The sequence below is a fragment of the Pteronotus mesoamericanus genome, unplaced genomic scaffold (genome assembly GCF_021234165.1).
Source record: "Pteronotus mesoamericanus isolate MK-2021 breed Mesoamerican mustached bat unplaced genomic scaffold, CSHL_Meso_final scaffold_167, whole genome shotgun sequence".
NCBI classification, from domain to species: domain Eukaryota; kingdom Metazoa; phylum Chordata; class Mammalia; order Chiroptera; family Mormoopidae; genus Pteronotus; species Pteronotus mesoamericanus.
In genome coordinates, this window is record NW_026555308.1 from 24,626,111 (window position 1) to 24,652,719 (window position 26,609).

Genomic DNA, 26,609 nt, shown 5'->3' on the forward strand with positions numbered 1-26,609 from the left:
AATCATTGTTGCTTTTTTTTTTGGTCCTCACTTTCCAGGGGTTGACCATCCGACTTACGCGTCTCCTCAGGCGGGGAGGCTGGGGGTACCGTTGCCCGGCAGCGCGCGTGCGAGCCTGGAATCAGGCGGCACGCGGGACAGCCCAGCTCCGAGCACCGGCCTCCCTGTGTTGCCCAGTCCTTGTGGCGGCGGCGGCGCTCTGAGGACACTGGGCTGGGCGGAAGAAGTCGATCTCCTGGTATTTCTGGTTCCGGTGTCAGTGCAAGGCGCCGCCGCCGCAGCCGCCGGAGCCGCGATGCCTAAAGGAGGTGAGGAGCGGGCGCGCGTGGCCGGCGGGCCTCGAGGAGCGGCCCGAGTCTGGCTCCTGCTGTCCACTGAGCCTGCGCCCGTCTCGGAGAGAGACGCAGAGGGAGGATGTCCGTGCCAGCTGATGGCCAGGCAATTGGGCCTCGACGCCTAATTGTCTCGATGGAGAGAGGACTATAGTGGCCTCGAGCCACTCCCTCGGGGGTTTGAAGGGACTCGGAGGCGCCGGGTTTTGCCCGACGCACAAGGCCAGATGTAGGGCGCGCTTCTCCTGGAACAGGGGGGTTTGGAGCTTTCCTTATTCTATTCTCGCTGTGGACTGAGTCACCGCGTCCGGCGCCTGTGCAGGGCCCGCCTGCCTCGCGTGTAAAACGTGGGCCCTCTCGGGCTCTGGGCGAGCCAGGCCTGCCGAGTGAGACAGAAGTTGATGCTCTTGAGCGTTGCAGACTCAGCTTTGACTGCCGCATTCAGTCAGCATTGGCTTGACCTGTGCTTTGAGCCAGTCGCTTAATCTCCTCATGTCTCAGCTTTCTCATTGGCAAAGGGGGTTATGATTGTACTTACCTCATATTACTGATGCTATACTTTAAATTAGGTAATTCACGTGGAGCGTGCGATACAGTGATGGGCAGTCAGGTGCCTAGTACGCATTAGCTATTGTTCTTTGTAAGACTTTTTCTGTTCCTTGGCCAGGAAGGTAAAGAATCTAATGGCTTCCCAGTACATTGTCGACCCTTCTCCATCCTCTTTCTCATAAGAGTCAACAGTTCTCGATTTGAAGTCCAGCCTGTGGCTTTGACAAGTTATTCAACTCCTTCCAGCCTGTCTTATTCATCTGGAACACCTGGCTGATAACCCATAGGTTGGAGAATTGGGGTTAGGAGTCATAAAATGATAGCACTTGAAGTACTTGGCTAGCTACTGGCACAGAACAGATGTTCAGTTAATGTTGGTAGATCAAGTGTCATGTTGGTTGAGATGTATCCACCTTCAGGAAAATCTCCCTGGAGCGTTTTCATACCTAAATGACTTCTAGACTCTACTTCCAGAGACATTGAACTTTACAGAACTGAATCCATTTAAACCTAGTTATCTTCTGGTTTATTCTGTGGTAGGGAAAGCCGTATCGCTTCTATATTCCTTAGTGCTGTGCACAAAGAGGATGCTAGGTGAGCCCTTCTGACTCCAGAATTCTGGCTCTAGGAGATACTTTGAACCATGTTTGGAGGTTAGTTAGAAAGTGTTAAAAGTGAATTCTTGGTTAAATGACATGCTCTTCTGACTTGTGAAAAGATTTATATGTAAACAAGTTTTCTATTTCTTGCTTGTGTTAATTTGCTTCAAAAGTAAAACAAAACACAAAGATGTTAAAGTATCAAATTCCCCATGAGCCAAAACCAACTTTTATTTCCATTATATAACTATGAAACATTTTTAGAGGCATGAAGGGTTTCTAATAAAAGTTACTATAGACTACACTAAGATCAGTATCTCATAGCCAAGTGTGCAGGATGGGAGCCTGTAGTAGCCAGTTTTGAGTTGTTACTAATTGCCTGGAATACTAAGGGGGCAAGAAAGGGTGTTGGTTTCTTATAATGGCAAGCTTGATCTCTTACAATAGGTCTTTCATGAGCGTATACTGAGACACTCCTGGGAACCCAGGTAGTCATTAAAAGTGGGTGGGTACTTTGTAGCAGCCCAATTATGACTCTGCAGCTGCTGTCTAGGAAATCAGCGGAGGCCAGTATCCATGTTGCTGTATTTAGAGTTCAGAGCAGCTCTGGCTATCTTAATATTGAGATCCTCCGCTATCAGTGAGAGACTCACTGGAAGTCCGGTGGACCATAGCTTTCAGGAAAGGTGGGGATGGTCCCAGTGTCCTCTGGGACCAGCAGAAGGAGTGCCACCTTGCTATAAAACTGACTTAATGCTTTAGCAGGGGTCAGTCTATAAAACTGATACTCCCAGATGAACTTTGTTAGTCATATTTTTAACTCTTACTCTTAGACAGTAGTCAGGTTTATTTTCAACTTTATGTTTCTTATTTCAAGCACAAGAAAGTTTTCCCCAATAGATTTTAAGTTTTGTCTATCATACCACTTAGGTGAACATTAAGTATTGGGTTGGCTAAGAAGTTTTAGTTTTTTCCATACAATGGCTCTAGTAGTGCTTACTTGTCTTTAACCTCATTCGAAACAATTTTGTTCGATTGTATTGTGACAGCTATCATAGCAGTGTGCATTAAAAAAAAAATCAAAATTGATGAATTTTGTGCAACCATTTGAATATTGAAGATGGAAGAAGATACGCAACATTTTTGGCTTATTATTTCAAAAAAGGTGAAAACACAACTACAATGCAAAAAAAGGTTTGTGCAGTGTATGGAGAAGGTGCTGTGACTGATCAAACGTGTCAAAAGTTGTTTGCGAAGTTTCTTGGTACTATTGACACTTTTGCCAAGTAACTCTGCTTCAGGGCTGTCTTACGTATTGGAAAATGTTTAGCAGTGCCCCTGGTTTCTACCCACTAGAAATGAATAGTGGAAGATAGCCAACAAACTCAAAATATCCAAATCAGTAAAGTTCTTGGTGATAATGAAAAATGTGTCTTATGGAAAAAACTAAACGGACTTTTTGGCTGACCTAATATTTTGCATTCCCTGACAGGTACAGTAAATCATCTATGTGGTTTTGTTTTCTTCCCCCTCCCCAAAAACTGTATAGATAGAAAAATGATGGTTACAACATTTTTGTAGTGTTTATTTCATTGCCAGGCTCTGTCCCAACAACTTTACATATGTTAAAATCTACCTTCATGACAACCCTTGAGGTAGGGACATATGAGAAAGCTGAGAGTCTTAGAGGTTAAGTACCTGCCCAAATTTGAACCCCAAGGTCTGACTGCAACATATGTGTGTTCCTCACTGCTCTGTTTTGATTTTAAGTCTGCTTGTCTGTAAAATGAAACCCACTGTGACTGTCCTGCACCATAAGTTTGTTCTAAGGATCAAATAAGCCCATGGCTGTGACAGAATATTTCAAGTAAAAAATTGTAGTGACAGCAGGGGCATGTTCCATGTTCTCATGGTTGTGTCTGAATCTGCTGTTTGGATTCTAAGGGACCAGGGGATTTAGCCAGTCACTACATGCAGTATTTCCTTCCCCATACCCTCCCTGCATTTCTTGTTTGTGGGAGCCTGCATCCAGCACATAGTTTAGTGCTGCATTAGATGGACATTTGTTACCTCTTTTGTCTCTTTGAACATGTGAGGGTGCGGGAGTATAGGTTTGGGTGCCTGGTGAGGGGTAGGTGAGGTCTGCAACCTGTGATGAGAGGGCCTCAGGCAGGACGCAGCCCTCTTTGGGGCTCAGCAGTCGGGAAGGTACTTCCTGCCCGCATTCCTAAACTGCCAATCCTCCTGCAGGTAGAAAGGGAGGCCACAAAGGCCGGGCACGGCAGTACACGAGCCCTGAGGAGATCGATGCACAGCTCCAGGCTGAAAAGCAGAAGGCCAGGGTGAGTATGTACCCGTCTAGGCCATTCCAGTGTCCCAGGGTGGCGCTCTGCCTCTGGCACCAAGAGAGGCCAGACAAGGATCACCCATTTTCAGGAAGAATCCTACACCTGGAGTTTGGGGGAGCAGCAAGGAATAGGCAGGAGTCTCAGAACAACCAGTGCCAGCCATCCTCTGATTGGATCAATTAGAGCTTCACTCACTTAGAAATGGTTGCCTTAGTGTGTATGTCTCTGTTCCTGTTCCTGTGTTCCCACCTTCCAGGGCTCTCCCACCGTCAGGCTCTTCTCATACCCAAGTTGAGCTCCAGCACGACCCCTTGTCTGCTCCAGCCGTGCAGGACTGCTTGCCATACCCAGCATAACATGATGTCCTGCTTTTCCCACACCTCTACCAGACTAACATTTGTTCCCCCAGACCTTGCTCAATGTCACCTCTTCTGTGACTCTCATTGGTGGTACCTACCCTCCCCCCTCCAGTGCAAGATTAGTAGTTGCCTCTACTCTGTTTCCACAGCACTTTTTCCAGCCCACTGTCAGGAAACAAAATGTTTCCATCATTGTTGGTGTTCATGTTCCCTACTACACTGTTTGATCCTCATCTGCATCAGGGCTGAAGGGAGCACAGTTAGGCTGGGGTAGAAGGAAGGAGGGCCTACCTGGTGGCACTGGCAGCTGAGCAGGATCTTTGAGAATGTGTGCTGGTGCTAAAGGGGCAAGAATGTATAGTTTTTGTGGGAGATCTCTTTGGTGGGGAGGCAAGAAAGGTAGAGGGAAGTGGTGTGCCAGGGTATTGTCTTGGGAAGCCGGTGCACAGGGCATCTGCAGGGGCAGGCTGGAGTGACTGGCCTGCCACTGATCGTGGGAATGGAATGTGGGGGAGGACTTGCCCAAGAAAGTACAGTTTGGCAGCTGCACATGGCAGCTGGGGAAGCAGGAGGGGAGCTGAATAGGACTAGTTTCTAGCCCCGCAGCTGAATCCTTATGACCCTGGGAGATGTTCCTGCCCTGAGAAGGGGAGCAGGGCCTTTATAGCTGCGTGAGGGGCTTGCCGGACTTTAGGGGTGGCTTCTAGGCTGCAGAGTCAAATGTATAGGCTGCCTCTGACCCAGGGGGGCCAGGGTCTTGGAGTAGGACCTTTGTTTTTGTGTTCCTTGGTCCCAGCCTTTTCAAAGTCCATAGTCTGGAGTTGGTTGGGGTAGGCATCACAGTCTTGGGGGTTTGTTTTGCATTTTTAATTCTGCAGGTTGTCCATTTCTGAAACAGGAAGAAGAGGAACAAGGAGAAGAAAGTGGAGATGGGGCTGCAGGTGACCCCAAAAAGGAGAAGAAATCATTAGATTCGGATGAGAGTGAGGATGAAGAAGATGATTACCAGGTACTGAGTTTGGTCGGGGCCTGGGACCTGGACTTACTCATTCAACAAACATTTAATCAAGTGCCTGTTGATTACTAGTGCCAGTTGTGGATGCAGAGAGAGTCCTTGCTCTTAAGGGTTTACATTCTGATGGGAGATGCAGTCATATGCTGCACAATGATGTTTTCATCAATGATGGACCACATTGTTGGTCCCATAAGATTATGGGATAGTCCCATAAGATTATAATGGAGCCGAAAATTTCGTACCACCTAGTCACGTCATAGCCATTGTAACATTGTGATGCAACGCATTACTCATGTGTTTGTGGTGATGCTGGTGTAAAGAAAGCTGTACTGTCAGTCACATAAAAGTAAATATAGCACATAAATTTCAGTAGTGGACTATACCATCTAGGTTTGTGTAAGTATACTCTGTAATGTTCAAACAACGATGAAATTGCCTAACGATGCATTTCTCAGACTGTGTCCCTGTGTCGTGAAGGGGCACATGATTGTATAGACAATAAGGAAGTAAATGAACAGTATAATTTCAAGTAGTGGACTGTGATTGAGGGTACTTGGAGTAGCATGTGATGAGGAGGTGACTTTTAAACTGAGATCTCAAAAACAAGATGGAGCCAGCCCTGCACAGCGATCAAGACAGCCAAATTAGCAAGTGCAGAGGCCCTGGTGGGAATACCATGAGCATGTTTAAGGAATAGAAAGAGGTTGGTGGGACTGTGGCTTGGTGGGTAAGGAGTAGAGGGACTAGGGATGAAGGAGGAGAGGTTGGCAAAGGCAGCTGCTGTGGGGCTGTTGAAGGGATTTGGGTTTCACTGAAGGTGAGCAGTGGGCAGCTGGTGGAGGTCTTGAAGCTGGAAAGAGAGGACCAGATTTGCTTTTAAAAGATTGTTTTGGCTTCTCTGCAAAGAGTGAATTGTAGGATATTAAAGGTAGGAAGCATGGAGATGTTGGTAGGTATCTAGACAAGAATTGTGACGTATATTAGGGTGGTGGTAATGGCAGTGCAGAAAAATGGGCAAATTCAGTCTGTATTTTAGAGAGAGACTTAGCAGGGTTTGCTGAGGGTTAGGTGAGGTGGTGGAGGGAAGAAGGAATAGGGCCATGCTTAGGGCTGTGAGGAAGAGCGGGGTGGATTGAGGATGAATCTCCAGGTCTGTTTTAGATACATTAATTTTGTGATGTCAGGTATCCAAGTTGAAGTGTATATATGCATCCGGGTTGGATATAGGCGTCTGCAGCTCTGTATAGTAGTCAGATTGACTAGTGCTCAGACGCTGTCTTTCTCGTCACTTTATTGAAGTGAAAACATGGGCTTAATGGGGTCTGAAACTTTGACCGAATCTCCTACATTGAGAACATGTGCTCTCATTTCTTTCTCGGCTTCTCCAGGGGTGTGGGAGGTGTAGGCTCCACATTCTTGGGCCAGCTCTCAAACCTGTAGATTATGATCTGATGGATCAAATTGTATTTCCCTCCTGTGAGTGTAGATGGCTAGGAATTAGAATTCGTCCTGAGACTGTTGTTGGCCCATCCTCCTCTGGGGATCCAGCATTGCTTGTTGCAGTCAGGTGTGAGATTCCATGGAAAACTGCTTTTGGAGGCTGATAGCATAGCGAGTGTTCTGTGCGGGGAGCTCTTGTGTTGGGCTTGGATTCACTTCTCACCTATTGTCTACTTACTGGTTGGCTTTAGGCCAGTTATTGAATCCTCTGTCTCCATTCTCTCATCTTTAGAATTGGGATAATAATCCATGGCTACTGGGACTTAGTATAGGTTGGGCTCTAGTCACGTGGGCTTGCTCTCTTTGCACCTCCCAGGCTGGTGAAGACACTCCTGAGTGCTATTCCCATTGTGGTGCTTTGGGCCAAGCATTGTGTTGAGCTGGGGATGGAACAGGAGTTTGTCCCCATGCAGATGGACTTTTGGGAGATGTTGGGGCTGGCTTTCAGGGGCTCTTCAGGACCTGAACTTCACCAACAGTCAGTTTCTTGTCCTGTCTTAGCAAAAGCGCAAAGGTGTGGAAGGCCTTATTGACATTGAGAACCCCAACCGGGTGGCACAGACAACCAAAAAGGTCACACAACTGGACCTGGATGGGCCCAAGGAGCTTTCAAGGAGAGAACGGTAACCTCTGCTGCTGGGCCTGGTATTGTGGGCACATAGACCAGGGGCTGACCTGTGGGGGGTTGAGGCATTCACCTCTTCTGAGGCTCTCACTTCCTGGGCTCTGAGATCCTCAGTGGCTGGCTTGGGGCCCCAGCTGTGGTGTTGATTTGTTTCATCTCATTCCCTAAAGTCTCTATAGAAGCTTCCTCAAAAAAACAAAACAAAATTCAGAATTTTTGAATTCACCAATAGAAACATAGAAGAGCAGATTCAGATCTGAGCATTGCACTTGAAGTAATCCCCAGGGTTACAGAGGGTTATGCTGCCGTTCCTGCCTCCATAGGCAGGGACACTTCCCTTATCCAGCCTGATCATCATCATTCCTGGCCTTTTTCCATCTGTAATGTCTTCCATCTGTAATGGCAATGGAGATTGGGGAGAGGATTTGGGGCCTGTGGAATCCAGAAGGCAGCGCAGTGCAGGGAGATTCATGGGCTGCCCCAGCCCTCTCCAAGTCCCAGGTGAAATGTAGCTGCAGATAGCTTCATCATAGGTGGTGTGAGGATCACAGTTGAGTAACTAAGTGTCCTGCACACAGCCAGTTTTCCACAAGTAGTGCCCTGACTTTTGATGGACACCAGCTGACAAGAGACTTACAAGAGGTTGAATGCCCCTAGGGAAAATGGCCCTGTTTTCTCTCCTGATTGGGCTGCTAGTATTTAAATTCACCTTCCTGTGCTGGTTCCATGATGGGGTCTGACTGGAGGCTGTGATGGACTGTCCCACTCCGGTAGCTTCTTTATTACCAGTGAGAAAGGCATCCTATTGCTACTTCCACCTTTTGAGTTGCAGAATGAGAGGCCCGCACCCTGCCTGGCACTTAGGTTTCACTGAGGGGGCCTTGCAGAGCCTTCAGGCAGCTTTGCTTATCATTCTAGATGCCTCCATGCCCCCCTCTTCCCTCCCAGGGGAGGGTCTGCTGGACTGACCGGTATTCCCATTTCATCTTTGAAGTGTCTAGTCCAGAGTCTTCTGGGCGAGACATCTGTTACCGACTTTGGTTGCTGGGTTTCTTTCCCTCCCTGCTGGCCAGGTTCCATGCCTTGTTTTTCATTACTCCCAGCCGTGTGTAATGGGGCCTCTGGATGCCAAGTCACTCCCTTCCCCGAGCTCCTGCCAGGCAGGACTTCCCTGCTACCTCCAGAACTGGCTCATCGAAGAACCTGGTGTAAATGAGACGCCCTGATCTCACACCATGGAGGGCATCCACTCTAGTTCAGAATCTCAGGGTTGGGAGGAAGATCCTCAAAGGGAAACTAAGGACCCTCTCCTCTTTCTGCTTGGTGGCTGTCACCTTTGTTCCATGGGAATCCAGCTCTTATTCACACCCCCATTTATGGGGGCTTACCCCCTTGGTGGCAGCTTCATGCACATCTGAGCTGTACTGATTGATTGATTGTGTGCTGTGTCTGGTTCCCATCTGTGGTCACCTGGTTCACACCTTATAGAATGTGTTTTCTATTGCCTTCCTCTTTCTGTTCATCTCTGGACACATGGTTCACTTGGTTTTGGTTCTCCTTTATCAGTATGGACACTGGATCCTAGTTAACCACAGTGCCCATCCCCTCACCACCCCATAGTCTACACTGTTAAGGGTTTTCAAAGGTCACGGGTGCTGAGCACACTCCTATCCTGTATTTTCCATCTGAGGAAGCTGAGTACACCCCTTGAACCTCCCCCAGCCCCTTGAGCCTGTTGTGCAGAGGTCCAGGCCTGTCCCTCTGTGTGTTTGGTGAGTGTCCATCAAAGATGGGCACATGGCGCCAGGGCCCCTTCCTTAGCCAGGGTGCCTTCCACCGCTTGGGCTCTACGCCTGAGTACTTGGCCTTTATTCTGGCTCCCACATCCAGCTGATAATGGTGGGAAGATATCCCCTCTGACACCACTTTATCCAAACAGAGAAGAAATTGAGAAGCAAAAAGCAAAAGAGCGTTACATGAAAATGCATTTAGCTGGGAAGACAGAGCAAGCCAAGGCTGACCTTGCCCGGCTGGCGATCATCCGAAAACAGCGGGAGGAGGCTGCCAGGAAGAAAGAAGAAGAGAGGAAAGGTAAGCCCTGAGTCACTGGAGCATTGTCTGGCTCTGGTTTTGGGCATCAAACCCTGTACTTCACTGTCCTGGTTGTGAAATGGGATGGGGTCAGATTGTTTGGTAGAGGCCTACCCTGTAGGTATGCACCTTCCTCACTGTCAGGTGGAACTGGGTGTTCCCGCCCCCTCCCCCTTAGGGTGCTGGGAGGTTCCAGCAGAAGCATGGAGTCAGATATGGGTTTGAACCCTAGCACTGTCCATGGCATCTGAGGGAGGTCTCAGGGATGTACCAAGTGTAGACCTTCAAGTCTGAAAAGTCCCACCAAGGTCTGGTGCGTTGTGTGGCTGGGACAGCTGTCTGGGGGCTTGGGAAGGTGGTGCAGGGTGGGCTGGATTTCATGGTGCAGACTCAGATGAAATCTGTCCCAAGTGTCCTTCCCCTATGTCCTCCCTCCACTGGGGCCAAAGCTGGTAGAGGACTCCTGTAGGCCAGGTTGGCTGTGGGAGTTAGTTGGGTTTATAGGAATGTTTGACTCATGTCCTCCTGTCTCCTGGTCTCACGCACTCTCCACATGTGGGACCATGAGAGACCCTAGGGATCCTGCTGTCTTGCCTCCTACCAGAAGGCAAGGAAACTGAGGACTGGAAATGGGAAACCAGTTGCCCAGGAGCATTGTTACCTCACTGGAGATACCTGGTTATCCCAACTCCCTGCTAGCAGCTCTTCTTGCCTCACAAATCCCAACTATTCGAACACTTGCTGATTTTAGAGAATTCAGAACCCATGGGGAGAGATTAGAATTACTGGGTTCCACAGGGTTCTCTTTGAGTTGTGGATTGTGTGTTGGTGGGCCTTTATGGAGTGGGCCCCAAACTTAGAATGTCTGGACAGCTGAGTTCAGTGGCTTCTCCCTCTGGGGGGCATCAGGCAGGTCTCCTCCCGTCTCTTCATCTTCCCAGTGAGTCAGTTGCACAAATATTTTCTGAGGCCTTTCAGACTTACAGTTTTGTGATTCTGGGAGTGAGGTTGTATATGTGGAGAGCTGGTTTTAACTTTACTCTTTCCTTCCCTTTCCATCCTCAGCAAAAGATGACGCAACTTTGTCAGGAAAACGAATGCAGTCGCTCTCCCTGAATAAGTAGCGTGGCCTGAGGGAGGAGATACCAGAGAACTGGGCCATGGAGGCCAGGACTGCTGCTGTGTCTCGCCCACTCTGTGCCCTGGCACCGCTGCAGCAGCCCCTCAAGACAAGGAGTCCCCCCACGGCCTGGGGCCTCCTCTTCATCTGGCACAGAAATCGTTTGGGGGATGGTGGGTGGGGGGCTGGGGGGAGGGGGCAGCTGCTGTCTTTGAGACAGAAAGATGCAGGACAGCATTTCATATGTAACCATTCGAATGTTTTTGCTGTTTTTAGAATTCAGAACCCTTGTTGGGGGTGCTTGGGAGGTGGGGTAAGAAGAGCTTCCATTTGTCCAGTAGATTGCACGGTAAGGGGTGCTGGTGAGTTTTCAACAACTGGCCCATCTGTGTTGCCTGGGTGCTCTCTCAGGGCCTGTCACCTGGGAGCTTGTACCCCTGGGTCCCTGAGGATCATGGCTCATCCCGTGGCCTCCCCTGTGCCCTTTTCTGCCCCATTTACACCCTTCTGGCCAGGGCCCGTTCTTAACCCGATCCATGGATCATTTCAAGAAACATCTCTGTTTACTGTGCAGCACCCAGGCAAAACATGTTCCACAAATCAAACTTGTATATTTGACAGATTAAACTCGACATTATCGTAAATCCTTGTTCCATGATCCATCTTTGGGCCCCTATGCCCAAACTGAGCAGGGCACATTGTCACTCTCAAGGCAGGCCTGCCCCACAAGATTTTATTGACACTGAGCAGGGTTTGGTGGCTGGACCCCAGGCATGCAAACTGAAGAGATCTCAGGATACAGGAGTCAGCACCCTCCCCTTAACCAAGTAGAGATCTTAGGCCAGAGGGGCCAAGGACCTGTCCCCATCCACAGCAGGTTGGCATCAGTACTCTGGATCTGCCTGTCCTGTCCTCCAGGTGCCCCCTGGTGGTAACAGCCTTAGGATTTCAGCGCTGGGAGGAAGCAGCCCAGTAGCTGATAACCCAGCACGACTGCCAGGCAATACTGCACTCAGTCCTCAATACCCAGTATGGAGTGGATCGCAGCAGGGGCACTGGCTTAGCACAATAACCTGGGCTGCCTGCAGACTCGGCCACGGTGCCAGTCCTGCCTTGTGAACAGCAGCATTCTTCGCTTTGCACATAGTCCTGAGAGATCAGTTACTGGATGCCAAGCTGTGGGTTTGACTTGAGGTCAGAAGGATTTAATAGTGGAGATGGAATCAAGCCCCTGACTCCCAGCGATCTCTACCACACCCCTGGGCTTGACCACGCTGGAGGTCAACAGCCTTGGGCACCCCAGGGGGGATACCACAGCTGCCAGCATCTGCAGCAAACCCTAGTCTGCAGAAAACCTCTCATTATCTAGATTAAAAGAGAAAAACCATGATTATATAAGTAGGTAAATAAAAAGTAAGTGATTAAACAAAAATGATCCCCTGAATAAAATAAGAATGAGGGAAAAGATACCTTAAAAAACAAAGGCATTTACCAGAAAACCACTGCAAACATCAAATAGAGTAAAAATAGATTGACATTAAGGCCTAGAATCAACCTGGAAGTGCAACCACTCGTCTTAAGAATGGCTACTGAATGAAGGAAAAGGCAGGGTCTTGGCAGCCTCCAGGCTGGACTGCTGTGGCAAAGGAACCATTTGGAGGAAGTCTCTTGGGTTTATGGCTCAATTTTACTGGCAAGTAAAAATAAGCTACCAATGTCCATGCAAACACTAACTTCTTTGAAACACAGGCAGGCATCTGTACAATCGTACTTTTATTACCTCCACGTTTTGAAGCAATTCATGACCAGCAGAGTGCTTTGGGAACATTTTTTACAATAAATGAAAAGTATTTGTTGGAAAAGGCACATGTTTCTTCAAATAGGTAAAAAAAGCTTCCTACCCCTCCCCTCCTTCTCCCCTGTGGGGATCCAAACTGGTACCCTAGAAACATTTAGCAAAGCGAGCTTTAGCTTCCCTGATCCCTCCCTCAGGAGCTGGGCTGAGGCCAACATTCTCCTCACGGGTCATTTGATCTTGAGGTCCTTCAAGGCTGATTCCAAGCTCTGGAAGGAGATGAACAGAACAGGCTGGTTCTCAGCTGTCCTGTGGATATCCTACCTGCAGGGACCTGGCCCACACCTGCCCCAGCCAGGCAGGACAGAACACGTGGTTTTTGGGGTCCAGCAGGCCTGGGTGCGAATCCCAGCCCTAAGGAGGTACTCCAGAGCCTGCAGAGCCCAGCTGTCAAGGGGCTGCCTCTCATCCCTCCACCTCATTCCATTAAAGTGCCTTTCTCCTGCAGGAATGAAGGACTGCTACCAGGGAGAAGGGGATGGGGAGAGGGAGCCTCACCTTCACATCCCAGATGCTCATGCCACCGTCCATGCCAGTAGTGCAGAACTGCGAACACTTGGCCTTGCCCCCAGTGAGCACCGAGATCTGACTGCAAAGAGAATGAGGGCTTCATGGATCCCAGTCTGTGTCTGTGCTGGACTCAAGTCCCCTCTGCCCTCTGGGAGCTCCGGGGGGTGCTGATTTCAGGCAGAAGTGCTAGGGTAGGCCTCAAAGGGAAAGCCTGGGAGGCAGGTTGTCCAGGATGACAGAACGGGGCTCACAAGTCTGCTTTAGAAACAGCAGTAGTGTGAAAGGTGCAAAGGGCAGCCCAGGCAACTGGAACAGGGCACACAAAGGCCTGGGCAGGGCACGAAGGGCAGGTGTCTGGAGAATGCGCGTGGTGATGGCAGGGTGGCTCAATGGGGGAAAATAAAAGATGGGGCTGGGAGGTCAAGGACCTAGTTCCAAAGAGCTTTGAAAGCCAGGCAAAGGTGTTTGGTCTGAAGAGAACACTGGACTTGGCAGCCACAGGAGGGTTTAACTGACTTGGTCAGAAAGTCTTGCCACAGTTGTGTATTTGCCAAGGGGCGGATACCAGTGGCTGGTAGGATTTGGAAGTTTTGGAGGGTCTTCCCTTCATCCCACCCTAGTTCCTCAAGGAGGCTGTAGTCTCACCCTTAGTTCCACTACCAGTGGACTAGTTTCTAGCACTAGACCTGCTTTAACTATGGCCCTGCCTATAAGCCAGCTGGTCACTGCCTGGCCATCCCCAGAAAACGAAAGGCCCCACCCCTATGATGGTCCCCTCACAACCATGTTCTACAAATGCAGACAGGCTAGCTGCTCTGTCCTCACCTGATGCCATTTTTATGCAAGCTGAAAAGGTCAACCTGGATCCCTACATCAGGGCTTGCACCTTCATGCTGCAGAGTTGAGCCCAGATCAGCCGCTCCCAGCCTCACCCCGTCCAGGCCCCTTCCTACTCCTCAGGCACTGCTCTCATCTGCCTCCTTTTTTGTGCAATGAATCCAGGTCCCACCCCAGGCCTTCCTCTCCCCGCCCCAGGCCCACTCTTACCTGACGCTGTTCTTGTGCAGCGAGTCTAGCGCCCCGCCAGAGATGCTGCCCTCGGAACTTGCCTTCTTGTCCAGGTTCTGGAAGCGCTCGCGGGCTGTCAAGCCGCGCTGTGAGCTTTGCTTGGGCACATCCAGCCGCCCACCAAAGCTCAGTGTCCCTGCAGCGCCATCGTAGGTAAAAAGCACTGGGAAGCAGTCATGGCCCTGTAGTGAGTGAGGGTGGGGTGCTACCTGAGCACAGGCCGAGGGCAGGCACAGTGCCCGCAGTGCCCCCATTTTCTGCCCAGAGAAACCGAAGCTGGAGGCAAGGTGTGCCGCCAAGGGGCATTGGGCCATGAGTCATGTGACCCCGGTCGCTGGATGTGGGACTTGGGTGGAGGAGCTATGGGGAAGCTGACACCTGTGTGCAGATACAGCCAGGCCAACCCCAGGCAGCAGAACTAGAGGTTGGGGGTGAGCATATAGGGGTGGATCCTACCTCAGCAAAGCCAGCGACTAGATAAGAAGGCTTGTTTGGGACTCTGGGAGCCCAGGAGCCTTCTGTCCTAACCAGCAGGTTGCACCTGCTCTGGAAGGGACCCCCATAGCTATAGCTTCTCTAGGTTAAACAACCCTGCTCTCCCTCTGGAACTCCCGTTATGTTTGCTGAGGGGTGAAAAGGAACTGGATAGGTGGGCAGGAGGAGGGAGAGCAGTAGTGCCCTTCTGGACACACGGTAGAACTGTATTCCCCCACAGACCTACTCTGAGTTAGGCATGGCCCTGTCATTTCCACTGGCCAAGAAAATAAGCAGAGATGTCAGGATCCATTCAAGGCATGTGCTCCCCTTCCCCCTTCTCTCTCCATGGCATTTGGGGGAGCATGTTAGTGACAAAGCCTCCATCTGCACTGAGCAGACCCCCCCCTTCACAATATCCACAGTGGACATATAAAATGAGCAAGCAAGCAAGCCCCTGCATTTGGGGAATTTTTTTGTTACTATAGCATAATGCAACCTATTTTGATCAATACAGATATATGGATGAAAGGATGGGTGGATGGATGGATGAAAGGAAGGGAGGGAGACAGAGAACAAAAGCCCTGGGCATCTGTGGGCTTGCTGGGAGACCTGCTCTAAAGGGCCACTGCTTCCCTCCTTCCCTCCTTCCTTACCGCAGCGACCAGACTGTTTTCTGTGATGAAGGTCAGGGCCAGCAGTGGCAGCGTTTCAGAGGCCAGAGTTGCGACTCTGAGTGAGAGAGAGAGGTATCAGCCACACCGGCCCTTCCTGCTCTATGCCTTGGTTGTCTTCCCCTTGGGTGGCCTGTACTCACGCCATCTTCTTGTCGGCATCGGCCAGGCACACGGTGCTGTCATGGCTGACCCAGGCCACACGGCTGCCGCTTGCTGAAAAGCAGACACCGTGCACCCAGCCGCAGCTACTGCTAGACTCGAACATCAGCTCCCCGAAGGGCATCTTGGAGCCCCATGGAGTGGGTGCTGGTCGCTCCTCCACCTCCTTTATGTAGGCTGAGAAGATCCTACCCACAAAGCCCCCCACCCCCCAAAAAAGGGTGACTGAGGGGTCTGAGAAGGGCACCAACAAGAGACACCCTGTCTCAAAGAAGCCTGGTGAGGTCAGAGCAACTGGCTAGGAGCTTACGGTATCAGAGCCAGCTTTTCATGGCCTGCATCTTCACACAATCAAGTCTGGGCCTTAGTGCCCTGTTTGTGCAATGGAGTGGGGCCAGGAGTTCTCCCAGCTCATTGTCCTGTGAACTCCTAGGGCCCTTGGGGTCCTTACCTGAGGACTGACCATCCACTGGTGACATGCTGCCAACGGGTGTCCTGGTCTCCATCGTGCAGGCCACTCGTCCACTGCCAGCCCCTTGGTGCCCTTCCTCCCCCTTATTCTGCACCTTGAACCTGTCCTGCCCCTTGTCCTGCCAGCTCTACCCTGCACACTGCTGCTCCCTCACACATTAATCCTCTTCTCTGCATTCCAGAGGCAGCATGGGGTCAACTGACAGGTCAGGGTGCCAACAAACCAGCCCCCTACCCACCAATACAGCCTCATCAGGACATCATCCTCCCTGTGCCCAGGGCTTCCGAAGGGACCTCCAGAGCCTGCAGTAGCCTTGTTTCCCAGGAGGAGATTCAGGGACCCAGGCCATCTGCCTGGTGCTGGGAGTTGGAGGTCTTGGGAGGCTTGGGGCTACTGAACCCAGAAGTGAAAAACAGCCCGTGGCTACTGGAAATGACATTCCAGGCCTTAAGATAATGAGGGTTTGTCCCAGCTAATCAGTCACTTATAGCTCTGTGTGAAAAAGTATACCCACTCATTTTCCTTAGACAGAAGCTGGGAAACTGAAGAGGTGGGAGGTTCTACTGAAGCAGGAGAGGAAGGCCCAGGAGAGAAACCATGCTGGCAGTAGGAGGCAGAAAGAGACTAAGACTCTCCAAGGGCTGGAGACAAGACCCACTGATGATCCTCCCAAGAGCACAACCTCACAGATGCTCGACTGAGGCCCCCAGGAGGGGGCTTCCCTTCACCTTCCAATCCCTGTTCCTGCACTGATGTCAGGGCCCTGCCTTCTCACCTGCACTTGAAGTCGCAGGAGCCTGCGGCCAGGAGCACGTTGTTGGGGTGCCAGTCCAGGCTGAGCACAGTGGAACGAATGGGCTTCTTGATGTGCTTGCACACCCACCTGGATACGGCAGTCGGACAGGTAGGGAGAGAGAGGGACAGACAGGTGGGTAACCCGCTGGCCTTGGTGCCCCGGGAACTCCAGGCTCTGACCGGGCCCTGCAGACCACGGAGATCCCAAGAGGGAGGGGTCTGGGCACTGTCAGCCCAATGGCTTGCCAGGGCCAAGTTCAACCCAGTAGTGTGTGGGAACTTTATCCCTGGTCTCTTTTAAACCTCACAACCTGGGCAGGCTCAGCGAAGCTGCTAACTGGCTAGAGTGGGATTTGAACTTGGGTCTCCCAGACTCCAGCCTGAGCTCCTGCCTGGCCTGTGCTCTCAGAGACCCAGCGGAGAAGATTATGATGTGACTGGAAGCTTGTGTCTGGTTACCTCGGGCAAGTGACTTTGCCTCAGGGCCACACTCTGCTCATCTGTGAAGTATGGAGAACAACAGATGCCAGTCCAGGGGGCTGTGAGGAAGCCAAGGCCAATATATGTGCAGAGCTTAATCTGATCACTATAGAGGCAACGTGGAGTGTTCTGTGCCCTTCCTTGTTACTGAAATAGGGCTGTGGGAGCACCCAGTGCTGTGCAGAGCCCCTGGTCTCACCTACAGGGTCCAGAGAGGACACAATTCTCTAGGGTAACGTGAACAGGGGGCCCAAAACCACCTCTGGTGCTTTCTGGGACACTCTAGTCCTACCACCTGTTGGTCTGCAGCCCAGGGTACCTCACAGCCCACTCAGGCCCCTCCCAGGCACCCACCAGTCATTTTCCTGCTCAAAATAGCAGATGGAGATGACACGGGAGCCGCTGCCCACAGCGAACTTGTTCTCGTTGGGGGCCCAGCGCACACAGCGAGCAGCCCGGTTGATCCGCAGGATGACGAGTGTGGGCTTCCATGTGTGGCCCTTCAGTGTCCACACGTAAGCATTGCGGTCTGTGCCACAAGTCACAATGCGGTTACTCTCAGGAGCCCAGTCAATGCCTGTGGGATGGGGAGGGGACACTAGGTTGAAGTGAACTAAGCAGAGGTGGCTGACTCTACAGTGTCTACATAGGAGGGGTCCAGAGGTCACAATCTGAATGAAAGCTGCCCGGGGGGATGCTACTAGAGCTTCTTGGGGTGGGGGGAGCAGTGTTACAGCTCCCGCAACTATCACCAAACATGCTGGAAGGCCAAGCCAAAAGACAGAAAAGAAATGTGTTCAGTGATGTTGAGCTGCAGGATCAAACTTTTCCCAAAGCCCACAAACTCTGAGTTTTACAATAACAGGAACCAACACAATCCTTTTATATCTTAAGCCACTTTGAATCAGAGTTGTGTTACTTACAGCCCAAACTATCCTTACCAACACAGTGAGTGGATGGATGGCACTGGTTGACCACACCAACCCCCTGCCTCCTCTCAGGAGGCTGGTCCCAGCTGGCCTGACCCACCTGTCACCTGTCCATTGTGCTCCTTGAGTTCATGCACCTTGACCCATTTGCCTCCGCTTTTTTCATAGATGTGCACCTCATGGTTGTTGGGGCAGATGGCAATCTCTGCAGGGAAGACAAGCAGGGTGTGGGGAGATGGACGATGCACACGTGGCCAGGTTCCCTCCCGCCCTCACGACTCCCCTCTACCAGGAACACCCTTCATAGACCACCTGGGCAACACTGTATCCTTTGAGACCTGGACTCCTCTGCCTAAGAGGGGTCTCCTGAACTCCCTCAAGCCCTGCTGGGCTCCCCCGCTGACACTTCCCCAGGGACTGGCCACCCTTCACCTGTACCACCTTGGACGTCCCCACAGCAGACCTCTGGGAACTTCTCCCGGTCCCCTGCTACTGCACTCTGCTCTCAACTCCAGCCACCTCTCCTTCACCTCAGGTTTCCTTGCTCTCCCACCTCAGGGCCTCTGTGCCTGCCTCTCCCTCCTCTCTTTTAGGATCTTTGTACAAATGTCACTTCCTTCAAAAGGTCTTCCCCGGCCACCTTTTCTAAACCAACACCTCTGCCCCCACTGCTTTCCCTTACCCCATGTGCTGTCCTTCAAAGCTCATCTCACTACCTGCCATTGCAGGTTATGTCTTTGGTTCTCAACCCAGCCCCTCCCCCAGCCTGGGAGCCCCTGCACCTACAGCCTGGCCTGTGCAGGTCCTGCTCTCACCTCCGCCCCTCAATGCCCACTGGCCTGGCTGCCCCTGCTTGTCCCAGAGCTGCTCATCCCTTCCCTCCTAAACACCCAGGACTGGGGATGAAGGAGAGGGACAGTTGGCCCTCACAGAGCCCACAAATCCAGGGTGCCTGGCTGCTCAATGCCCACATGTGCTCTGGAGGATGGAGGGCACTCACGTGTGCGGTCCTTGTTCCAGGCGTGGCAGCTGATGGGCTCTACCAGGAAGCTGTGGTAGGCCATGGCTTCTCAGCTCCTGTGCCCAAGAAGGGGGAGAGCCCAAGTCAGCCCGGCCCATCCCCAACCAGGCCTTAACTGACCTCACGGGAGGCCCGTCTGCCTCCCAGCTCTGGCCTGGTGCCTTGCTTCATTCACTCAGAGGCTCCAGGGAACAGACAAAGGATGGCACGGGAGTGGGGGATATGGGGATGTGGGTGAAGCCGCCACTGTGAGTAGGGTGTTCTGGGACCCTGCACCAGACAGGCCATCACCCGTCATCTATCCGTGCCTCAGTTTTCTCACAGATAGAGCTCAATCCCAGAATGGGGTGAGGATGAAATGAAACAATCTCAAAAACTGAGACCAGTGCCCTCCACACCCAGGGCCCTGCTCTTCCCCACTCTCTTCCGGATGGGGAGAGGACATGGTGAGGGGGCAGGTCTGTAGAGGCCTGCGTGGGGTGCACAGCAGACAGACGGATTCCATTCTCATCAAAAAAACCCATTTGCTGCTTCTGAGGCTGGAGGATGAAGTGGGTGGTTAGGTCTTTGGAGTCCTGGGGTGGCCTGAATGTGAGGTGAAGGAGAGTTCAGAGGGCAGCTAGGTGCCTGGAGGAGGGACACTGGACCCAAACCTGAAGCTTCAGGCCTCACTGCAGCAGCCTTTGGACCTCCCACCTGGAGAGGGGCCATGGCTCACTGGCCCAGCCCCAAGCTTAGTGCCTGCGCATCCCCAGCCTCCTCCCACCTGCTGGCTCTGCTGCAGGGGCGGGCTGGGCCTGAGGAGGGGTGGTGTCCACATGCAGGTGGGTCACCCACAGCCTCCCTTTGCCCTTACCCCCCCTCATCCTGCTCTGCACATTTCTGCCCAGGACTGGTTGGCTCCTCCCAGCAACTGACCTCTCAGGCTACCCCCTCACTCCTGGCTGTGAGGGTGGGCAAGGCCCCCCTGCCAGTTCTTCATGTGGAGCTTACTGCCCTCAGCCATATCTGTGCCTGGAGCATGCAGAACTGGCCTTCGCACATGCTGTTCCCTCTGCAGGGAAGGCTGCTTCCTGGGCATGTGCGTCATGTACCTTCAAGGCCAGTTCTGTCCACACTTCACACCTGTGAGCCATTCTCTCCAGGCACTCAATGCCCACCCCTGTTCTATGCAGCAACGTCCTACTCATCTGTAAAGACCAAAGTGAATATCACTTTCTCAGCAGCCCAGGCTCAGGCCACAAATATTCATGCACGTTCAGCCTTGTACACACACAAGCACACTGCTTCCACAATGGCTGCCTCCCCAGCCTCTCTCCTTATAAGGCCTCTTTGTGTAGAGCAAAGGCCAGGAAATGACGACCAAGCTGTCAGCCCAGATCAGCAGGCCCAATGGGGATTTCCCCCAAGCTTCCAGTGCATTTGGACTGGACCAGTGTTGGCACCCAATTTTGCTGCGGCAGGGTGCCATCCTTGTCTACACTACAGATGACAACCCAGGAGTGGGAGCACCATCCCTGTCTGACTGCTAAATTGTGCTAATCTGCCCAGCCCCATTTTCCAAGATCACTAACAGAGCAGGGGCTGGGCTAAGGCCAGAGCCCACTTCCAAACCCCTGGACTCCAGTGGAAGCCAACCACCCCTGACCTCTTCAGTCCCAGGAGGCCCAGAAGGAAGAAGCCTTGTGGCTGGAGCCCAGGGTGAGGATCAGGGTTCCTAGACCTCAGATTTGGGTTCAAGCTGGTCAGCAGAACCCAACTTCCCAGCTTCACCGTGTGGCCAGTCATTTATGCTCTTTGCAAGGTCTTGGCAAGAGTGTCCAGTCATATAAAAGCCTGTCTAGCATGATGTTCGAGTTCCAGGCTGAGAAGACGGGAGTCTGGATCAGCTGAGGGCTGTGGCACCCATACTAGCAAGCCATGCTACCAATAGAACTTGGGGAACCCTCATCATTTTTCCCTGGGACCCAAAGTTTGTCAAGTGGAAGAGGGAGGGGCTGGCAAAGATGGCCACATGCACAGTGGGACAGCCAGGGAAAGGAGGTTCAGACCACACCAATGAGCAGTCACCCTTTAGCATGAACTCATACAGAAATACTTCCTAGTTCACTGAACCAGCACCTGAAGGGGAACAGGGGGTATGGAGGAAGGCAGTGGGAGAGAGCAAAATGCATTTCCCTTTTTTCATAACTTCTGCAAAGCAACTGCAACCAGCAGGGCCCCAGCAATGACTCCCAGCCCCCACTTACAAACGAGGAAGTGAGAGCCCAGAGAGGGGAGAGGCTTCTCTGGCCACTGTAGCCTCCGAGCTCAGGAATCATTGGAGTGTCCCTGCAGCCAGACCCAGGTACGCAGCCTTCACACTGGGCCACCTGCCTCGGGAACTTTGCCTCAATCATTCCCAGGAAAACCTCTGCCCTACAAAGGTGGGGAGATGGGCTCAACTGCCAGTCAACCTCCTTTTGAGGGAAATGCTGTCAGGGCTGCTTTGCCCGTGCATTGCCTCTGTGATGGTTCCTGGTGGAGACAAAGGCAGGCTGAGGCTGTGGCCTCTGGGACACCCACCCACTTGTCACCTGGCTCTGTGAGCCAGCACCCTGTGGGCCCATTTGACTGTTAAAGACAAGGAGAGGAGGGGGCCCTGGGGATGGCATTGGGACTTGGAGTTCACAGCCAGTGCTCTGTGCCCCTGCCCCCCACCACCTCCGAAACTGAATGAGGCTGGGGGAACACAGGCCAAACCTTGAAAGAATCCCTGCTCTCCCCCAGCCTGGAGCCAGGATCTCTCTGTGGTCCCAGCAGCACTTCCCTCATGTCCACACACAGCAGATGCTCAGGGTGTACGGACCCAGGAGCACCCATGGCTGGGGGTGTGAGGGCAGAGAGGAGTGACATGGGGGCCAGAAAGGGGTGTGGGTCTACAAGGTGGGGCGTGGGTTTCCATCCAGGGGGTGCCAAAGACCATGCTCTGGGGTGTGGACATATGCCCCACGGGGTATTTTTGTTCACTGACGCATCTCCAGCACCAATTAGAGTACCTGGAAAAATAATAGGTGCTCAATAAATATTTCTTGAATGTAGTTGAATCAGTGAATCGTATCCTTTCATGTCTGTCTTAGGGGATGGTCTATAAGGGATATGCCATATTATTACTTCAGTGGCACATGGATGAAATTTGTAAATATTTACTGGAGAGCATGTGCTCACATTTTTTCCTGATAGGATCAATGATCAGAAACGCTTGAAAATCCGGAATCTAGAGGGTCTTCTGAGAATTTGGGGAGAATATAGATCCTTTCTGAGGCAAAGCAAGCCAGGTGAAGTCTCAGGCTGCCCTGTCAAAGGTCTCAGGCCTCAGCGCTCCTTCCTTACAGTGCCGGGTTCAAATTCTGGCTCTGTCCATACTGGCTGGATGCTCTCAGACAATGCTTTCTTCACATCTCCATCCAGAAAAGGCTGGGGCTGGACAAGGCACACACTGTAGGTTTTTTTTCTCACTTTCAGAGAAGCTTGCCAGCCTTCTCTAAATCCAGACATTTGGCTGTACTTGAGGCTAATCCAGGCAAGAGCTGCCTGGAGCAAGGATCTCTGCACTACAGGCACTCAGGGAAGTCCCCACCCAGTTCAGAGGCTGGCTGGAGTGAGCTGCCCGCGAGCCATTTTGCAGCATGCTAAGCAATTACTCAACTTCCTGTTGTGTGTGGAGCAGCCCTTGCCACCCAAACAGGCCAGCCAATCCCTTCTCCCCAACTCTGCTCTTGAAGTCACAAATCAGGCGAAGAAGTTAAGTCAAGAAACACAAATGAAAACAATCGTAAAAGCACCAAAAAGCCCCAGTTAAAGTAATTCAAACAAAACAAAAATCAGAACCACATAAAACTCTATGCTGGCAGGGCTGTAGAGAAATTTTCATTTGTTGCTAATTTGTTCAGTCTTTCTGAAGAGTGACATGATAATGCTTAATTTAACAGCTGGGTAGGAAAAAACAGAACAGAATGACATGAACAGGAAATTAAGATTGTTAACACTATTGTCCTGACTCGTATGGCTCAGTTGGTTGGGTGTCTCCTGCAAAGCAAATGGTTGCCAGTTCAATTCTGGGTTAGGGCACATGCTTGGATTGCAAGTTCTGTCCCCGGTTTGGGCAAGTACCACAGGCAACCCAATGATGATGTTTCTCTCCCTCTCCTTCTCCTGTCTCCTCTCTCTAAAAATCAATCAATCAATCAATCAATCAATCTTTAAAAAATGCTTTAAATAAAAGATTGTCAACACTCTGGTGACATAAATTCATTTCGGTGCTAAGAAAATAGCCACTGGCTTTTTTTCTTTTTTAAAGCAAACACATTCATAATAATCTTCTTTGTAATAGGGTAGAAAAATCCAGATGACTACAGATGTGTAATGAGAACATGAGATATTAATTCTATTTAACTATTATAAACACACATGTGATAGTTACTAACTTTATTTGCCATTTCTAAATGCCCAGGATTTCCCAGAACTTTTACATATAGTCTATTTTCTTTTTTACCTAAAGCAAGCTTAATTAAAAAAATGAAATAAAATTATGAGGTCCCACTTACATTTTCAAACAAGAAAAAAAATAAAGCAAGCCTAAGAATTTTCTTTAACCTTCATTTTGTACAGAAGGAAACTGAGATGCAACTAAAAGCCAAGATTGGCTCAAAGTCACACAGTTCTTAAAATGCACAGCAGATCCTGACCCCAAATCTCAGGTTAGGTTCACCTGGATAGATACTTCGATAAATGCGGGCAGGCCTTATAACGGCAGCGACAATAGCAGCACACATTTATACTTTGTGTGTGTCTGGCACGTTGGCAAGTGCCATGCACAGATGATCATATTTATGGCTCAGGACTTGAAAGGCCCCCATTTTTCAGATAAGGCAAGTTGAGGCCCAGAGAAGGAAGGTGGCTTGCTAAGGTCATCACCGTGAAGGAAGAAGCTGGCATTATTACCTAGGTCCCTAAGACCTCACCAGCAATGGGCGACCTTACCCATTGGGTAGTCCTGGCCTCCAGGTGATAGGAACGTGGGGACAGCCTGGAATAACGTCGAGAGGGTAGCGGGGATGGGGAGTGGAGAGCCAGCTCCCCTGTTGCTTCACACTAGTCATTACCGTATTACTGTCACTGCCCGCGGTCCCGGCCCTGCCCCGCCTGTGTGGCCTGGCTGTTCACTCCGCAGCTAGCAGAGGGGCCGATCAGATCCGTCGGGGTCTGGCTCCGTCTGTAGGGAACCCCTGGACCTGGCCCCTGGGGCAGGAGGCAGGCTGCGGGGAGGGGGCACTGGGAGGAGCGAGGTGCCGGGCGGGGACGCCAGCTCTTTTTCCGCTGGAGCAACCCGGAAGGCTGGAGGATGGAGGGGAAGTGACTAGGCGTGGGACCCTCGCCGACCGAAATAACGGGGCGGGCACCGACCGTGGAGCAAAATCGGGGAGATGGGAAAGCGGGGAAGGAGGGCAGGAGCGGACGCAGAGGCCGGGTGCCCGGCCACCCCCAGGACGCCGGGTGCGGGGAGCCCTGCGTTGTCCACCCTCGGCCGGGCCCGCCACCCGCACCCTGCGCCCCCGTACCCTCTCACCACCAGGCGCCCCCTCACCTCGGGGCGCCCCCACATATCCGAGCAGGCCCCCACCTCACCTCCAGGCGCCCCACCCTTTGACCCCTCCCCGCGCCCCGCCTCATCCCCGCGTCCCCTCAATCGCCCCTCATCTCCAGGCGGCCCCCTAGACCCTCCGTCTGGGGGCCACCAACTCCCAGCGCCCCCTCACCTCGGGGCTCCTGGCCGCGGACTCTGGACAGTCGACGCGCCGAACCGGCTCTGGGACCCGCAACCACTTCCTCGTGGGCGGGGGGCGGGGCCTGGCAGCCTCAGCTCCGCGGGGCCGGGGGCGGGATCCGGGCGGTGGTCAGGAGGTCAAAGGCCCCGCCCACCTCTTTGGATTTGGGGGCCGCCGGGGCCCTGGCACTGTCCGTGACCGCTTCTCACCACTTTATGGACGGAGAAACTGAGGCTCAGAGAGGGGTGCGCAGCCTGAGCAGCCAGCTGGCGGGAACCCGGAGTCCGGTAGGTGCATGTCCTCCCCTCGACAACACCAAGAGGGGGGCGGGCTCTGGGTTCACACCAGCTGTGACCCAGCAATTTAGGGATTTTCTGCAGGACTCGGTCCCCAGACCGCGGGGACCGCCCCTTCCTTCACCAGCTGATACCCACTGGGCGCCAAAAGTGCAGCAGGGCGTCGCCAAGGCAGACAGCTCCGCCCCCTCCTCCCCGTCTCAGCGTCCGCCCTACGAAACCCGGGGATGGGGGTGGGGGCGGAGTGCACATTGGCGCCCTGCCTGACTCTGGCGGGCCCAGCATTTTCTCAGGGCCGACTTCTTACATCTCTGTTCCACCGCAGACTGCTTCACTCCTTTTACGGCCACCTGAATTTGGATCTTGGGCCAGGTGATCCCCGTGAGTCTTTCCACTTCTACCTTGTCTCATCCTTGTTGATGTCGCTAGGTGGCCTGACAGAAGGAGGAGACCCTGGTGACAACTCTGCACCCTCTCCCGAGGAATGACTCATTTCACCCAAGGGCAGCCAGGCAGCAAGCAGCGGCAGGGGGTGGGTTGAGGTGTGGGATCTTCATGGTTTTTGGAGGTCCAGATCTAGGGGCTTTGACAGGTGCCGTTCTTTCTGCCTAGAACACTTTCCCACCCTCTCCCCACTTGACCTACTTCAGTTTATCCTGCAGGTGTGGCTGAGCATCTTAGCTCACCGTTCACCCTGACCCCCTCCCCATTAAAGATGTCCACTGGACTCCCATCCTGTGCTCACCAGTCCCAGCTCCTATTTCATTGAATTCCACTCCTGCAGGATTAAATGTATCTAAAAACATGGAGCACTTCTAGTAGCAAGTAGAGTGTTCAGTAAACTTTAGCTAAGATTTGTAAGATCCTGAACTTTCCTGGCTCAGAGGAGACACTGAGTGGCAGTCACCAGGGGTCCCCATCTAACCTTGTTAAATCCTGGTGATAGTGTTAGTCTAACCAGAAAGTTTCAGGTGGTCTGTACTAGCAACGCCCTTCCCGTGGGGACAAGTGCAGTTATGAGGGGACACCGTGGGGCACCTGTGGCACCTCTGGCTTCCATTCCATTCCTCCACAGCTTTGTATATGCCCAGGAAATTACCCCAGGTGAGGCTGACACGCACCTCTGGTGTGGGCACTGAGTGCTTTTGCCCAGTCAGCTCCTGGTGTTCCCTATCCTGGACTTGTGACCTCAGATGGCCAGGCCAAAGCAAAGCCCAGGACTTTGGATAACGATGGAGGGAGAGAAGCCCCATCTGGGTGAGCTGTACGAATCTGAGCACAAAAGTGGAACAGCCACAAAGGAAGCCAGGTGACCCAGTTAGAGCTCAGATGGACAGAATCCCAGGAAAAGGGCCAGAACCGTGGTCAACCTCTGACTGGTCAACCTGAGACAACCTGTTCTATCCAGAGGTTTCAGATACATGAGCTAAGGAGTCTGTTCTTAAAACTGATTTGAGTTTTTCTGTTATCACTAAAAGCATCCTGACAAATATCATACTCAGACTCGTTTCTCTTCATTTTGAAAAGT

The 26,609-nt window shown here is 52.1% G+C and overlaps 2 protein-coding genes across 2 annotated transcripts; one reads left to right on the forward strand and one right to left on the reverse strand.

Moving 5' to 3' along the window:
* The first annotated feature begins 177 nt into the window (after positions 1-177).
* Positions 178-10,702, forward strand: PDAP1 (PDGFA associated protein 1). The gene is made up of 6 exons (XM_054589857.1): positions 178-308; positions 3,731-3,822; positions 5,086-5,196; positions 7,204-7,325; positions 9,267-9,418; positions 10,484-10,702. Exons 1-6 carry the CDS (start codon positions 296-298, stop codon positions 10,540-10,542), a joined length of 549 nt encoding a protein of 182 aa, XP_054445832.1. The 5' UTR covers positions 178-295; the 3' UTR covers positions 10,543-10,702.
* A 1,278-nt stretch (positions 10,703-11,980) lies between these two features.
* ARPC1B (actin related protein 2/3 complex subunit 1B) lies at positions 11,981-25,157 on the reverse strand. The gene is made up of 10 exons (XM_054589861.1): positions 24,777-25,157; positions 18,958-19,034; positions 18,058-18,162; positions 17,383-17,605; positions 16,529-16,636; positions 15,263-15,469; positions 15,102-15,177; positions 13,951-14,153; positions 12,892-12,982; positions 11,981-12,602 (listed from the first exon to the last, which is right to left on the reverse strand). Exons 2-10 carry the CDS (start codon positions 19,019-19,021, stop codon positions 12,564-12,566), a joined length of 1,116 nt encoding a protein of 371 aa, XP_054445836.1. The 5' UTR covers positions 19,022-19,034; positions 24,777-25,157; the 3' UTR covers positions 11,981-12,563.
* Between the last annotated feature and the right edge of the window lie 1,452 nt (positions 25,158-26,609).

What these genes read in the sequence shown, in the direction of transcription:
- PDAP1 (XM_054589857.1), top strand. An exon ending in CTGAAAAGCAGAAGGCCAGG is followed by an intron (nt 3,823 to 5,085) that starts GTGAGTATGTAC and finishes TTTCTGAAACAG; the next exon opens with GAAGAAGAGGAACAAGGAGA. An exon ending in GAGCTTTCAAGGAGAGAACG is followed by an intron (nt 7,326 to 9,266) that starts GTAACCTCTGCT and finishes TTATCCAAACAG; the next exon opens with AGAAGAAATTGAGAAGCAAA.
- ARPC1B (XM_054589861.1), bottom strand. Translation starts at nt 19,021, where the DNA reads ATGGCCTACCACAGCTTCCTGGTAGAGCCCATCAGCTGCCACGCCTGG. An exon ending in CTGGAACAAGGACCGCACAC is followed by an intron (nt 18,163 to 18,957) that starts GTGAGTGCCCTC and finishes TCTTCCCTGCAG; the next exon opens with AGATTGCCATCTGCCCCAAC. An exon ending in TCCTGCGACTTCAAGTGCAG is followed by an intron (nt 15,470 to 16,528) that starts GTGAGAAGGCAG and finishes CTTTGTGGGTAG; the next exon opens with GATCTTCTCAGCCTACATAA.